This window comes from Mus musculus, chromosome 17 (assembly GCF_000001635.26).
Source record: "Mus musculus strain C57BL/6J chromosome 17, GRCm38.p6 C57BL/6J".
NCBI lineage: Eukaryota > Metazoa > Chordata > Mammalia > Rodentia > Muridae > Mus > Mus musculus.
In genome coordinates, this window is record NC_000083.6 from 42,495,842 (window position 1) to 42,510,266 (window position 14,425).

The window sequence follows — 14,425 nt, forward strand, 5'->3', positions numbered from 1 at the left end:
TATGGCCTTAGGTAAAGATGATGATTTTACTGGGAAAGTAAGACAGACCTACTTCCACTCAGGACTGGAGTAGCAAATAATAATAATAATTATTATTATTATTCAAAGTACAGGCCATCATGTAATGAGGCAAGTCACACTTATATTTTATCCATAAATCTTCATCTGAGATTATAATGCCTTGGTCTTTGGGGTGACATTTGAAATGTGAAGACTTTTAAAGTAAAGGTGGAATGATAGAGTGAGAAATGATTGCATAAGCAGCAGAAGAAGTTGGAAGATTTTAAAGAAATGTTGTAGCACCAAAGTAGGGATTAATGGAGAACAAGAAACAAAACTAGGGTTTTTAAAAAAGGGGGGGAGGGCGCGAGTGGCCATGGTTAACAGACCTGCTAGACAGGTCAACAGGTCAGCAAGAATAAATAATCTCAAATTCTAATTTAACTTTTGTAAGAACCCAGTTCTATGTAGATGAATAGGTCTGAGAGATAAAGATGTAAAAATAGATAAAACAAAGAGTTATGAGGCAAAAAGAATATTCTAAATTATTAATAGGAGTTTTCTGTGTTGTAAGATGTAAAATATATTATAAACCATTATTGCATCTTTAGAATTTTCACTGGAAATGTATCCTATGTTATGATCTGCAAAGGGGATTAATAGGCAGGTATATGTGTGCATACTTTTCTTTCAGTAATTCTCAGCCTAAATCAGTAATTCTCAATCAAGGGCAGTTTTGTTCTTAGAGAGTATTTATCAATTTCTGGAGAAATTATGACCATGACTCTGGGTATATTGTTGAGAATGGATGGGTAAAGTAATGAGATTAGACTTCCTACAGTGCTTATGACAGCCCCTAAAATAAAGTATTACACAGACAGAAGTGCTAATAGTTTCAGGATTGGCAAATCCTGACATGAAACAAACAACAGATTTACAAAGTTCTCCATGTAATGAGTTCTACTTATATTATTTAATACTTCCTTGAAACTGTAATACAATGTGTTTTGGTCATATTACCTCTCAGCCCCCACTTCTACCCAGATTCACATCCCTTTTTCTTCCCACCCAACTGTGTGTTCTTTTTCCTCCATCAAGGACAATGTATGCTACCCAATTATTGTTGAGTGTGTTGTCTTCCTTTGGACACAGTGATCTCACCAAGGACGATATTCTTAAGGAAACTGATCCTCTCTTAGAAGCAAACAGTTGCCAATAACTCCTCAGCTAGGGGCAGATATGCCTGTCCAGCTCCCCTCTACATTCTGGGATTTGGTCCAGCTTGGGCTTACACAGGTCTGGTGCATGCTATCACATCTGCTGTGAGTTCATATGTGCAGCTGCCTGATGATTTAAACCATTTGTTTTTAAACATCAAAAACTGAATGGGTTCTTGAATTGTCATAAAGGTAATACACACATGCACATACATACCTTTATGATAACACATTCTACATAATAAATATACACATACATACATACATACATACATATACATACGTGTGTGTGTGTGTGTGTGTGTGTGTGTGTGTGTGTGTGTGTTTCTCCAAGGGCCCAATGCATTCAGGCTGTTTCCACATATTATATTTTTCCAAGGATTTACACTGGGAGTAGTATCTAACCCCATATTCCTTTGAATTATTCTCTTCTAGTTTATGTTCCTGCAATTTTGTTTTTTACAGAAATATTGATGGTTTCATCATAGTGACACTATTTATTTGCATGTATAGTTTTATAGTTTCCTACTTATAAAACAGGTATTTAGAAACTGTGATGTCCCTCTGAAGATCATGTAGAGCAAAGTGGCTTGAGCTAACTTAACATTTTCAGAAAGATTGCTTATTGTTTGCCTTTACATCATGTGTTGGCTTATTTAGAAGCCCTGGGTAGATGTATATTGGATTGTATAGCATTAAACAGTTTGTATTTCTTCTGGGTAAAATTTATACGTGTATAATAATATACAGGTATAAATATAATACTTTTTAGAATTTATGATAAAAATATGTCTGAAGGCTTATCTATAGTCAAGAATTCAGTTGCTATCATTTGGTAAGAACTAAGTGGGCTGTAGTTTTAACTCAGTGAGTAGAGTTCCTGTCTAACATTAATGAGGCACTAGGTTTGATTCTCAGCTCTAAATAGTGGTTCATGTGGCAAGTTACAGCACTGTAGATGTGGTAATAGGAAACACAGAGTTCAAGGTCATCCTTGGCCATATAGAGAGTTGTGGCCAGCATTTACTATATAAGACCAAAAAAAAAAAAAAAAGATGTTAATGGGTATGTTCTTTAATGATCTAATATATTCTGTATAAAAATAATGTTTTCTCAGAATGAAAGTAACATGCAATTCATTTCCTAACTTTAAAGAAAATGCACCCTAACCAGAATAGAACTTGCCATGAGAAATGTTTTTTCCATGGCAAATTGGCTGAGGACTTAAATAAGAGAATTAGTCAGATACGATTTCAGGAAACAAAAAAGGGTCAGTATAACTGGGACCTTCAGATATGGCTCTGAGACAAAGAGGGCTGAGCTGACCTTGAACAGACTAATGAACACAGGAAGCAATGAGAGATGCAGAAAATAGGATGAATGAAACTGAGAAGAGATTGGTTATGGCCATATTTGTGAAGCCATGAACAAGCAGCTGTTGCCAGGGCAGTCAATAAATTTGAGCTGCTAAGAAGTAACCAAATTGTGTGAGAATAAGAAGAGTGAGTTTCATATAAATACACTGTAAAATACCTATACAATACATATGGATAAGATAAAGCATTCCTTGCCCAGATATTACATTTTCATTCTCTAATATATTTAAAATGAGTACATAAACTTAACAGAACCATCAGCACCATGCCACACATAAGAGACTTTTGTACTACATAAAGCAAAACCCTGTCCTACATAGGCTACATAATGCTCCATTAAAATGACCATTAGCAAAGGCAAGCCAAATTTAGCCTCAGCACTCTGACTTTTCCTCCCTAGTGACTACAAAGAAAACTAATGTCCTCATTTCCAAAGAGAGGTGCTCTAATTAAAGTCTTATTTCAGTGACCCTAACCACTATCATAATAGATTATGTTGTCAAGAGAGTAAGAAAGACTTCCTCTTGGTCAATGAGTGTTACAGAAGATATGAATGAACAACCATTGTTTGTTTCATTAAGTTTTTTCAGTAACACCAATATGCAGCTTATAATTATATGTGTGAAGTAATAGATAATTGCCTCCAAAAATATAAAGTCTGCTTCTAGTGCATCTGCAGTTTTCATAACCCTTTCTACTTGTTAGGGTAACATCTTTCCTGACAAGAAACTCAAAAAAGACACCAAAGGCTTTATGTTTGAGGTAAGAACTCTGTTGCTTAATTTCCTTTAGTAGTAACCAATAATTAATAACAGTTCCCCAAAGAGAGTCAATATACTTTGAAAATCAAAGATTAACATCATATCTACTTAAATTTATACATGTTAACCATTAAATAAATTCATGAAATGTGACTCATTAGCTAGACATTTTAAAGGGTATATGTGCTCAGTCTGTCACAGAGCACCACTGTTTGGGAAAGTGAGTCAAATCACATCTAACAAACTCACACATGGCTCTTGTAACCTATGGCTCTTGTAGGGAAACCTATGATGCTGTTTAGAATAAAACAACTTTTGGGTTTCCAATTGGCTCCTTGGGTGATTTCCAGTTACACTCAAGTTTCTGGTACTGAGCCATAAAGATAAACAAACAAACAAATAAGTAAACAAACAAACAAGCACCCTGGTTGGAAAAAAAGTCTCAAATAAAAGGAAGAAAGGAAAGGAATGCTTGCAATTAAGTCACAAAGTCTACCACCAATACAAACCCAGAGCCCTTAGAGAAGATGATAGCAATTGCAATGCCTTTGTTAAAGCACTATGAACTGAATTGTGTATTAATTAACTCCAGTATCTAGGTAGCATACAAGATCCCTAGTCCATATTTTTGTGAACTAGGCTATTCTGTGTCCTTAAATGTTACTGTTGCCTAAGCATCTCTTAGAGCACAACCCAAGCACAGCTTGTATCTGCCTATAGCGATGGTTCATGCTTGGAATTGCTATGCCTACAAGAAAAAATTATCTATGAATATTTCCACCCACTCATAAAGTGAACAGTTCATTTATTCTCAGTAATGATTGGCAGATCAGATTCAAGGAAGTGGAGGGAAGGGGGAAAGTTACAAATATAGTCTAATACCTTTGCTTTCTTCTCTTGCCAGCAAGGAAGTGATTCTTTCTTAAAACCTGTCAGTTTTTTTTTTAAGTAACCAGACAGAGCTGAGAGCACATACCATATTTTCAAGTAATATTTCTTGACTAAACCCTCTGCCTATTTACCCTTATATATAATATACATACCTATAACATATATATTTAAAAGGGTGCACAGAAATTTGATAGGAAAAAAAAAGAGTTCTTCATCCACATACATGAAACAAAGGTTTTTGTTTGGTTACCATGGAAACAAAAGTGTCTAAGGAGCCAAGAGAAAGTGTTTGCAGTGATCTCGAGGCCTGGAGGTCTTTTATGGGACCTAGGAAAGCATTTTTCACTTGTGTCCAGTGTCTACTAATAAAATCCTGGGGCTGGAAAGATGGCTCTGCAGTTCAAAGAACATAATACTCTTGCAGAAGACTTGTTTAAGTCCCAGGACCTATGTGCTGTGGCTCACAACCACCTGTAACTACAGTTCCAGGGTATACTATGCCTCCGCTCACCACAAACACAAACATGCACACATAATTTTTAATTTACATCTACATTTGAATTCTTAAGAGCTGTCTCAAAAGATGGCTAAGTGGATGAACTGCCTGGTACTCAAGCAAGAATATCCTCAGAACCTACTTAAATGCCAGATGGGCATAGCAGCTCACCTATGATCTAGCATTGGAAGGTAGAGACAGTGCTACTCTCTCCAGTCGAGTCAGCTGGACAAGCCAAAAGGCTTAAAAGTCACTCATGAGGCAAAGAGTTTCAAGGAAGCTCTCCTCCTGGAGTCTAGCGTTCTCTACCCATACATTAATTTTTCATTCCCGCGTTCCATTACTGCGTTAGTCTAGTGTATGGATCCACGTGCTCTCTTTCAGTATTTTCCTATTATAAGTGCTTTTTAAAATTGAATTCTGACATGGCTAAAGCCTTCCACCAGTGTTCCAACAGTCCTAGAATGTCCTTGACCAAGATCGAGGGCTTGGAATTCAGTAAGATTGTAAAAGCTAAGTCACTCCCTTACACAGGAATTTACCATCACTAAGGAAGAAGGAAGTTTCAGACCAAAGGAGAAACCAGAAACTATAGCAGAGTTACACCCATACACACGTATTTACAATGGCCTAAGGGGAAGGTGGACTATACAAGAGGCTAAAATAGGAACTATGGCAAGGGCACGAAGCCCTTGACCCTGGCTTCTAAGATTAGTGAATCTTAGGTGGAGCCCTTGTTGATCCCAGCTGTTATCAATGTATTCTATCCCAGGTGGTTCCCATTAGACCTTTTGTGTTTGCATTCCTCTGTTTTATGTAAGATTCCGGTTACCTCAATTTACCTTGTGAATATGTCACCCAACTTCCTTATTGTCCTCTGCATAAAAAGTCTGATGCTCCATTCGAAAATTACACTCAGATCCCACACGACCTCTCCTGTGTGTCTGTTTGTCATTCATCCACGCTTTGCCCACCCGAGTTGAGAGACCTGTTCCACACAGACACAGGGACCCAGAGGGTCTGTGGCAAGACAGGATCTCTAGGACAGACTGGCTAGTGAGACATGCCTTACTGGTGAGCTCTGGGTTCAATTAAGAGATCCTGCCTTGAAAGAATAAGGTTGAAAACTATCAAAGAAGGTCCCTGACATCATCCTTAAGCCTGAATGTATACCTGCATCCATCCATGCACTCACAATAAAGAGAAAAATGACCTAAAGAATATAAATTGATGATAACCATGCTATCACAACTATCTAACAATCATCAATTATTTAATATCATCTTGTAATTCTATAAATCAACACATGAACTTATTTAAAAGGACTGTAGATGAGTTAGCCACACATGTGCATTGCTATTTCGATGCAGGTGACAGCTTCTACTCTTGACTGTTTATGGTTAATTTAGGAAGACTGTGCATGCAGGGAGAAAATAGCATGTGGGTGCTGCACTATGTTTACAACTTTTCAGGTAAAAATAAAAGCTAATAAATATTTTATTTCATATAGAATATCAATAAATCCAGTCTTTACTCGAGTGTAAACAGGGAAAAATATTTGCTCTGAGTTGCTAATAAGAGAAACACACTACTTTGAAAACTAGAGTATGTACATTTAGTACCAATAATCTACATGAAGTCCATTTGAACCATAGGAGGAAATAAAAGCAACTATTCTTTTTCTTTCTCTTAACATTAGGTCATGGAACTAAAGGAGTATTTGAGCTTCTGTCTGGATGGCGGAGAACCAAAGAGAATTTACCCTTCAAAGACAGGGTAGCAGATGCCTACTCTGATGTGATGGTCACCTACACCATGACCAGTTCCCTGTACTTCATCACATTTGGTATGGGTGCCAGCCCCTTCACAAACATAGAGGCCGTGAAGATCTTCTGTCAGAATATGTGTGTCTCTATTCTGTTGAACTACTTCTACATTTTCTCTTTCTTTGGCTCTTGCCTGGTCTTTGCTGGACAACTTGAGCAAAATCGATACCACAGCATCTTTTGCTGTAAGATCCCTTCTGCAGAATACCTGGACCGCAAACCTGTGTGGTTCCAGACAGTAATGAGTGATGGGCACCAACAGACATCGCATCATGAGACAAACCCCTACCAGCACCATTTCATTCAGCACTTCCTTCGAGAACATTACAATGAGTGGATTACCAATATCTATGTGAAGCCATTTGTGGTCATCCTGTATCTCATTTACGCCTCTTTCTCCTTCATGGGGTGCTTGCAGATCAGTGATGGAGCCAGCATCATCAACCTACTAGCCAGTGATTCCCCAAGTGTTTCCTACGCCATGGTTCAGCAAAAATATTTCAGCAACTATAGCCCTGTAATAGGATTCTACGTCTATGAACCCCTGGAGTACTGGAACAGCAGTGTCCAAGAGGATCTGCAGAGGCTCTGTAGTGGGTTCACTGCAGTGTCCTGGGTAGAGCAGTATTACCAGTTTCTGAAAACGAGCAACATCAGTGCCAATAACAAGACTGACTTCATCAGTGTCCTGCAAAGCTCGTTTTTAAAAAAGCCAGAATTCCAACACTTTCGGAATGATATCATTTTCTCCAGAGCTGGTGATGAAAACAACATCATTGCTTCTCGCTTGTATCTGGTGGCCAGGACTAGCAGGGACAAGCAGAAGGAAGTCATAGAAGTTCTGGACAAGTTGAGGCCCCTGTCTCTCTCAAAGAGTATCCGGTTCATCGTGTTTAATCCTTCCTTTGTTTTCACAGACCATTACAGTTTGTCAGTCACTGTGCCTGTTCTGATCGCAGGCTTTGGGGTTCTCCTGGTGTTAATCCTGACTTTCTTCCTAGTGATCCATCCTCTGGGAAACTTCTGGCTAATTCTTAGCGTCACCTCAATTGAGCTGGGCGTTCTGGGCTTAATGACGTTGTGGAATGTCGACATGGATTGCATTTCTATCTTGTGCCTTATCTACACTTTAAATTTTGCCATTGACCACTGTGCACCACTGCTTTATACATTTGTATTAGCAACTGAGCACACCAGAACACAGTGTATAAAAAGCTCCCTGCAAGAGCATGGGACAGCCATTTTGCAAAACATTACTTCTTTTCTTATTGGGTTGCTCCCCCTCCTCTTTGTGCCTTCAAACCTGACCTTCACACTGTTCAAATGCTTGCTGCTGACCGGGGGTTGCACGCTTCTGCACTGTTTTGTTATCTTACCTGTGTTCCTAACCTTTTTTCCTCCTTCCAAAAAGCACCACAAGAAAAAGAAACGGGCCAAACGAAAGGAGAGAGAGGAAATTGAATGCATAGAAATCCAAGAGAACCCTGATCACGTCACCACAGTCTGAGGGTGGAGACTTTTTCTTTTCCAGTATTGCACAATGATGCAGGGCTAGTAAGGCTCAGACCTCAGCTGCTTGGGCTGGCCAGGGGTAAAAAGGCAGGTCAGATCAAGAGTGCATTTTTCATGACGCATCCAAGGGTCTGCTTCTTTTGATGGAAGAGATAATAAAAGGAGGTGAAGTTCTTTACAACCTTGTGCTCCATGAGAGATAATTCTCCAGACATTGATCTTAGAGCTTTTCTGAGAAATGGATGGATTGGTGTGGTCAGATGGAAGGCCGAAAGATCTAAAGATTCTTAGAAGAAATGGAGAAGAGAGAATAGGTGGTCTCCAGATAGGGGAAAGTACAAAAAGAAATGTCTAATTTGTCATGTCACTTCATGTTTTCATGAACAGATCAATCAAAGGAAACCTATGCACATGGGAAGTACACATTTAATCCTGTATAAACCAAAGGACCGGACCTCCCAATCCACTTTGTGTGTACATATAAGTATACATATACATAATATGTCTTGAGTGTGTGTTGGTGGTTGGATGAAAGAAGATGTTCATTTGCAGATAGGCTGGCCTTTCTCAAAAAGTCAAATCAACATTAGTCAAATATATAACCTCATTAGGGATGATACAAAATATATAATTGGTCACTTGAAATCAACTCAACTGTCTAAATAGCAAGAGAATTATCAACTGTGTGATAACAAGATAGACAGAAATTTGAATCCATTAAATTCTACCTATCATGTTGTTGGTCACTGAGATCCTACGTTTGGGATGACTTCACCAAAACTCCAAAAGGTATTTGAGTTAATTAGCATGTGAACAAACGTTTAGAATCTAAAGTAGTTGAGATAGCTTGTCATTAGCTTTTAACATTTCTGTGTATTTGGAAGGCCAGCATGGCTACTTTTGGATATCTCATCCACCTGAAAAAAATGAGCCCTTTAAGCACATTGTTTTTGCATGCATATGTAAGGGTACACAGTGTAAGTGAGAGATGGAAAGAAATGATGAGATACCATTTCGTAGTTAAGAGCTCTTAAGTTAAATGGTGAAAATACACTGTTGTGGCACAGGTGGCAATTAACACAGGAAAAAGAAAATGTCTGGAAAATGTAGCGAGTAAAATGAGCCATCTACCATTCACCATCTCGGCATCAAACAGCCTGTTGTTTAAGAAAAACTTGCCAACTCTACAGACTCTAATGTGTTCCTTGGAATAAGTCTGGGAGCATTAACCAAGACCATGATCACTATGATGGTGGTCACCATAACCCCTGCAGCATCATTTTGTAGCTTCTTGGAGTATCATTGTCTTCATTAACTAGAAAGTAATCTCCTATGGCAAGCACAGCTCTCTACTGGTGCCATATTAACTGTGTGTAATTGCACCTGGAGTCCTTACATTAAAAAAAGAAAGAAAGAAAGAAAAAGTATTGAGGTAAATGTTTTGGGTTTTTTTGGTTTTGTTTGTTTGTTCGTTTGTTTGTTTGAGTTAGTGTTGAAAACTATGCCCCAGGCAAGTACTCAGTCTGCTGGGTGCGTTCAAGGACTAAGGCTGCTATTCATGTTGGAGAACCTTACTAGAAAATTCCTTTTCCATGCCAAATAAGGAACCTAAGGGATGATTCATTTCTGGGTAAAATAAAACAAATGCCTAATGATTACACATCCTGCTAAGAAGCTCTTTTTCCTGAGGAACATTTACATTTCCTACCAATTTGGGTTGTAGAATTTAAATGCATTAACAATACTATTGGCTTTAAAAAACAAAACACAACTAAAACTCTTAGAAAATTCCATTCCTTTTAAGTTTTAGGAAATAATGCTGATAGACAGTACTGCTCTTCTAAATGATGCAAATTTTTAAATGGACATCATTTAAATGAAACTTCAGTTTATTGAATGACATTTGTTCTATTCTACTTTAAAACTGCTGTGTTTCAATGTCTCCCCTGATGTGGATACAATAGCTATAGAATTAAGGAGGGACCATAACTTCCCATAACCGCACTTGATATTTTCACTGTATCTGTAAAGCCATGTCACAGGTAACGCCAGCCTTTCATTGCAAGAACTTTTGTCCTAGGGGGAACAGACATTTGGACAGTTGACCTCCAGGCCATGATCTCATATTTGAAGTCGAATTTTCTAAGCAGTTTTTGCAGTTGGAGAACAGAATTCCTCTTTCAAAGTTACTCATCGTTTATGAAAATTTCTATCACTCCCACCTGCTTGTAAAGACAGCCACTAAGAAGCTGAGGATTCCATATCACTTCATATCTGTCCATATTCAGTGAAACTCCATTGTTTCACCAATTGTTTATTTAAAGATAACTTACTTGTGTTTTATAATTGCCATACCATTTCAGATACAAAAAAAAAAAAAAAAAAAACCCAACAACAACAAAAAGATTGACAAGCTAATTGGCAAGCTTGCAAACTGCCAAATACATGGAAGTACCGCTGCATATTATGCCAAAGCACCAGTTTCAGTCTCTCTCAAAGCACTTGGATGGGGAAAGACTTGTTTATATATTAAGTATTGTCTTCAAGGATCAGACGTGTAGGACAAACAAGAATTTCTCATTGTCCAAGTGTCTAGAGAGGTGGCATTTTAGAAGAGATGTTAACTTCTCCAGAACACGTGATTCTCTCCAAGGATATGTAGCAATAATTTACTGAAATGAAACTCCGTGTTCTGGAAGAGTTAATAGGGTGCCCAAAATTCCTTGTCTTGGTCTTAGGAAGTAATGTAAGCCCAGAAGAACCTCGCAAAGCATCCGGCAAACCTTCCAACCTCACACTGAAGCAGATATTTCCAAGATTTCCTTCACTGAGTACCAAGTATTAAAATATTAGATCATGATTTGCAGGTAAACCTCCAAACTCAACCTTTTCTGATTATTGGTATGCTCCATCCTAGATTTTCAAGTTTTTGCTTGCTTTATCCATTGTGAAGTGCTGATGGCATTCAAGTTAGGACGTTATCGTCTATCAAACAGAGGGGCCTTTCAAACCCTAGAAGAAAACAGTGGTGAATCTTTTAGAACTGTGGAGTATTTTATATACTGTAGTGTGTTTTCCCCTTGATAGAAGAGATTTTTAAAAACTTGTGAACCCCATACTTTTTCTTGTTTAAATTGGACTGTGTTCCCCCCCCCCACAGAATGTGAAACAGAAAATATCATTTTATGTCCCAATCTCCCCAAGGAGGAACTCACCTAAATTATCAGTCAAGATTTGTCTAAAGGTTTCGTGGGCTGACCTACATCATGTGGAAGTCTGTTGAAAGAATATATAGCTACATGTTTTCTGGTGGGTTCTTGCAGTGACCATGAACCTCTTTGAAGGCTGAGCATGAGTACTCTATGACAGAGCTATTCTCAACTAAGTTTGTATCTCATAAATGTCTTTCTTCCAATTTATTTCCAATTGTTTTCCACAGAAATGAACTTACATGTTTTATTTTGTATTGTGAAAGAAAGAAGTGTGATACCCGTAGCTTCTACGATGCTATAATAGCCATTCTTGTATGTTGATCTTGAGTGTAAGAGCTATGTCCATTCTGTAATTATCCATTGCACTTTACCATAACAAGCTAATCCTTCTAGGCTTGCGATTCGAGCTGGGGATTAATTATTGCCATTCAGAATTGTGTGTATTTTTATATGTTGACTGTAAATATTGTTATTACAGTCAAATATTTTTATGACCAAATATTTATAAATGCATGGCACAATGCACGCATGATTACTAGTATGTAGATGATTAAAGACACTATTTTCAGGGTTATTACACTTTTTATTAAAATTCTCATATTCTCTATCATAAATGCCTCATGGGTTTTAGTTGCAAAGCCCTAAAGTCCATAAAAAACTTCATGCTAAGGGAAGCAATCAGAAAATTGCTTTCTCATAGTATCAAAAAAAAAAAAAAGCCACCTACACTAAGATGGCCATTGGGAAAACCCAGGGCTAAGCCAGGTCTCTGCTGGGTCAAGCAGAATCTGCATTAGGCAGGAATCAAATATGCCCTGGATGCCCTAAAGCAAGCCAGAAGTTACAGTACCTTAAAAATGGACCTGTGATGATTTCTCATGAGACTGTAGAATTCTATGATTTACCCACGCTTCCCAGAGAAAAGTCTCCATCCAATCAGTGTTGTTCCTGTGTGCACAGCCCTCTGCTAATTCTTTCAAAGGTGATCCCGAAAGCTTTCATTTATTTCAAAGGAATTTCAAGATAATTTTTATTCTCTTTTAAAACAATAAAATTCTTTCTTTTACGGTGACAAAAAAAATAATAATAAAGTTATAACAAAGTTCTGCAGTATCAAGTCAAAACATCTATGGCTGAATCAGTGTGCCCTTGAAGTCTCCTCATCTCAAATTTGAATACAAAACTCTGACTCATCTCTGTGGCACAGGCCCTTATGCCAACCTTTTTCCACAATGATCTGCAGATACACTGCACAGAAGGTAATTACTTTTTTTTTTTTTTTTTTTTTTTTTTTTACAGCTTTGCCTTTAATATGACTGCAGTGGTAGCGACCAAATCAAAAGCAGCAAGGCCTCTTTACTGGACATTCAGCACATAGGTGCTACATATGAATGTAGCCACAATTCAATTCCTGTATCAGATGACCAATGTTCATCAGTGTTGTAGCTAGGAGGGCAGGGGTTACTGCTCTGAGTTCCAAATGTTTTGAAGTTTTGTTAGATGACATTTGGATGAGATTGGAAGATACCAAAAGACAGATAAGGCTCCAGCTAAGAAATCAAGATATCAGCGTGTGGGTGTGTCAGGAAGAGTGACATCAATAAAGTCCTTACACACTAGACTTTATAGGTTAGAAAATAGCACAGAGAATCAATTGGTGCCTCAAAACTAGAGGTTCTACCTGCTTGCAAACCTAGATACATGTAACTATATCTATCCCACTTGGAGATCATGTTCTTGTTTGTAAGACTCAGACACTGGGTCTGCTTCTGGTTTTCTAAGCAGGACCAGATCTGTTTTGTGAGTTAAAAATAAGCTGAAGGACTCTTGAAAAGAATACTCCAGCTAAACACCCAGAAAAGTATTCATTTTCAGGATGCTATAATACAGATAATACTTTTGAACATTTTTATTTACCTAATGAGGGTCTATAATCTGCTGCTGATAGAGAAGTCATTTACTCTTCTTGTAAAGAGGAAAATGATTCAAAGAGAGAAATACATGCAAGCAGTGTTTGCACCGTCTGTAGCTATTGAATGGACCATATCTTAGCTCTTCTACATCCTTAAAGGGGTTGTTGAGATAAAATGAGCTAAGGCTGCACTGGGAACCTCTGTCACCAAGGCATTTTTAATACAATAAAGAATTTATAAATGAGATCATTGACAATTTTGCACTTTTATAAACTATAGGACTCCAGTCTCTGTTTTCTCACTGAGATGAATTTTCCCAAAGAAAGCTCTCATAGGTCACACCAATTATAAAATCCTAAAAATTAAAGAAAACCTTGATGACATGGGAGTAAGAGCAATTCACAGCCTCTTGGTGATTCTTGCTCCGTTTCTTGGGCTCCTGTTCCAGCCAAGGCGGGGTTAGCATTAGTCATTCATAATTGTGTTCCAGTTTGCTGCGTGGCTCATGGCATGCCTGATATAGTTTCCTTCCCGTTTGTTTTTGCAGTTACAAAAGCCACTACATATTCTCCAGGGCTCTTTCAAACCAGTGGAGATGTAAGAGTTTTAATGTTTGGGGAAGATTTCATTGAAGAGTTTCCTGGAAAGTATTAGGAGTGACCACCATGAATAAAAGATAAGTGGAGCTTATTATAATTGTGTCACTTTCCAGTCCGGAATAGATTTAGCTTGGATTCTTGGAAGAGATTGTTCATGGCACACTGTGAGAAACATTCCATTATCTAAATGTGAGAAGGGAGCAGAATCTCCCACTGAAAATGGAAATCGCTTTCATCACCAAAGTCGGTGGATTGCTGAGTCTTTATTTGCAGCCATACTGAGAGACCTTGAAAAAGAAAAAGAACAGCTGCTGTGGTTTTATAGGTCTTAGTACAATCTATAGCATTCATGTCTATATGGAATCAGGATATTCCCTTGTCTTTCCTCCTCTGACATAAAAGTCCGAGTGACTGAAACCATTTATCCTCCTGCTCACCAGTGTATCTGCAATGCTTATCACGTGTTCCCATTAATTATGCATATTCTTTCAGCAATAGACTTCCTGATTCTTAAGTAGAAAATCTGTCACTGTTTGAAAAGGACAGAGATATTGCTAAGCTACCTCACAGGGATATTTAAAGATGAAATGCCATACAACCTTTGTCTAAATGGTAATACACT

The 14,425-nt window shown here is 37.9% G+C and overlaps 1 protein-coding gene across 6 annotated transcripts in view; it reads left to right on the top strand.

Annotated features, from left to right (window-relative positions):
• The window catches only part of Ptchd4 (patched domain containing 4), a 191,892-nt gene extending 179,991 nt beyond the window's left edge, over nucleotides 1–11,901 (top strand). For 4 of the 6 annotated variants that reach the window (XM_006524754.4, XM_006524752.3, XM_030249941.1 and 1 more), the window contains one exon: nucleotides 6,441–11,901. In XM_006524754.4, coding sequence (XP_006524817.1) covers nucleotides 6,441–8,074 — 1,634 coding nt within the window. In that variant the 3' untranslated portion in view covers nucleotides 8,075–11,901. The remainder of the gene's footprint in view (nucleotides 1–6,440) is intronic. The other 2 variants (NM_028474.1, NM_001355270.1) reach the window with 1 other exon arrangement.
• The last annotated feature ends 2,524 nt before the right edge of the window (nucleotides 11,902–14,425 follow it).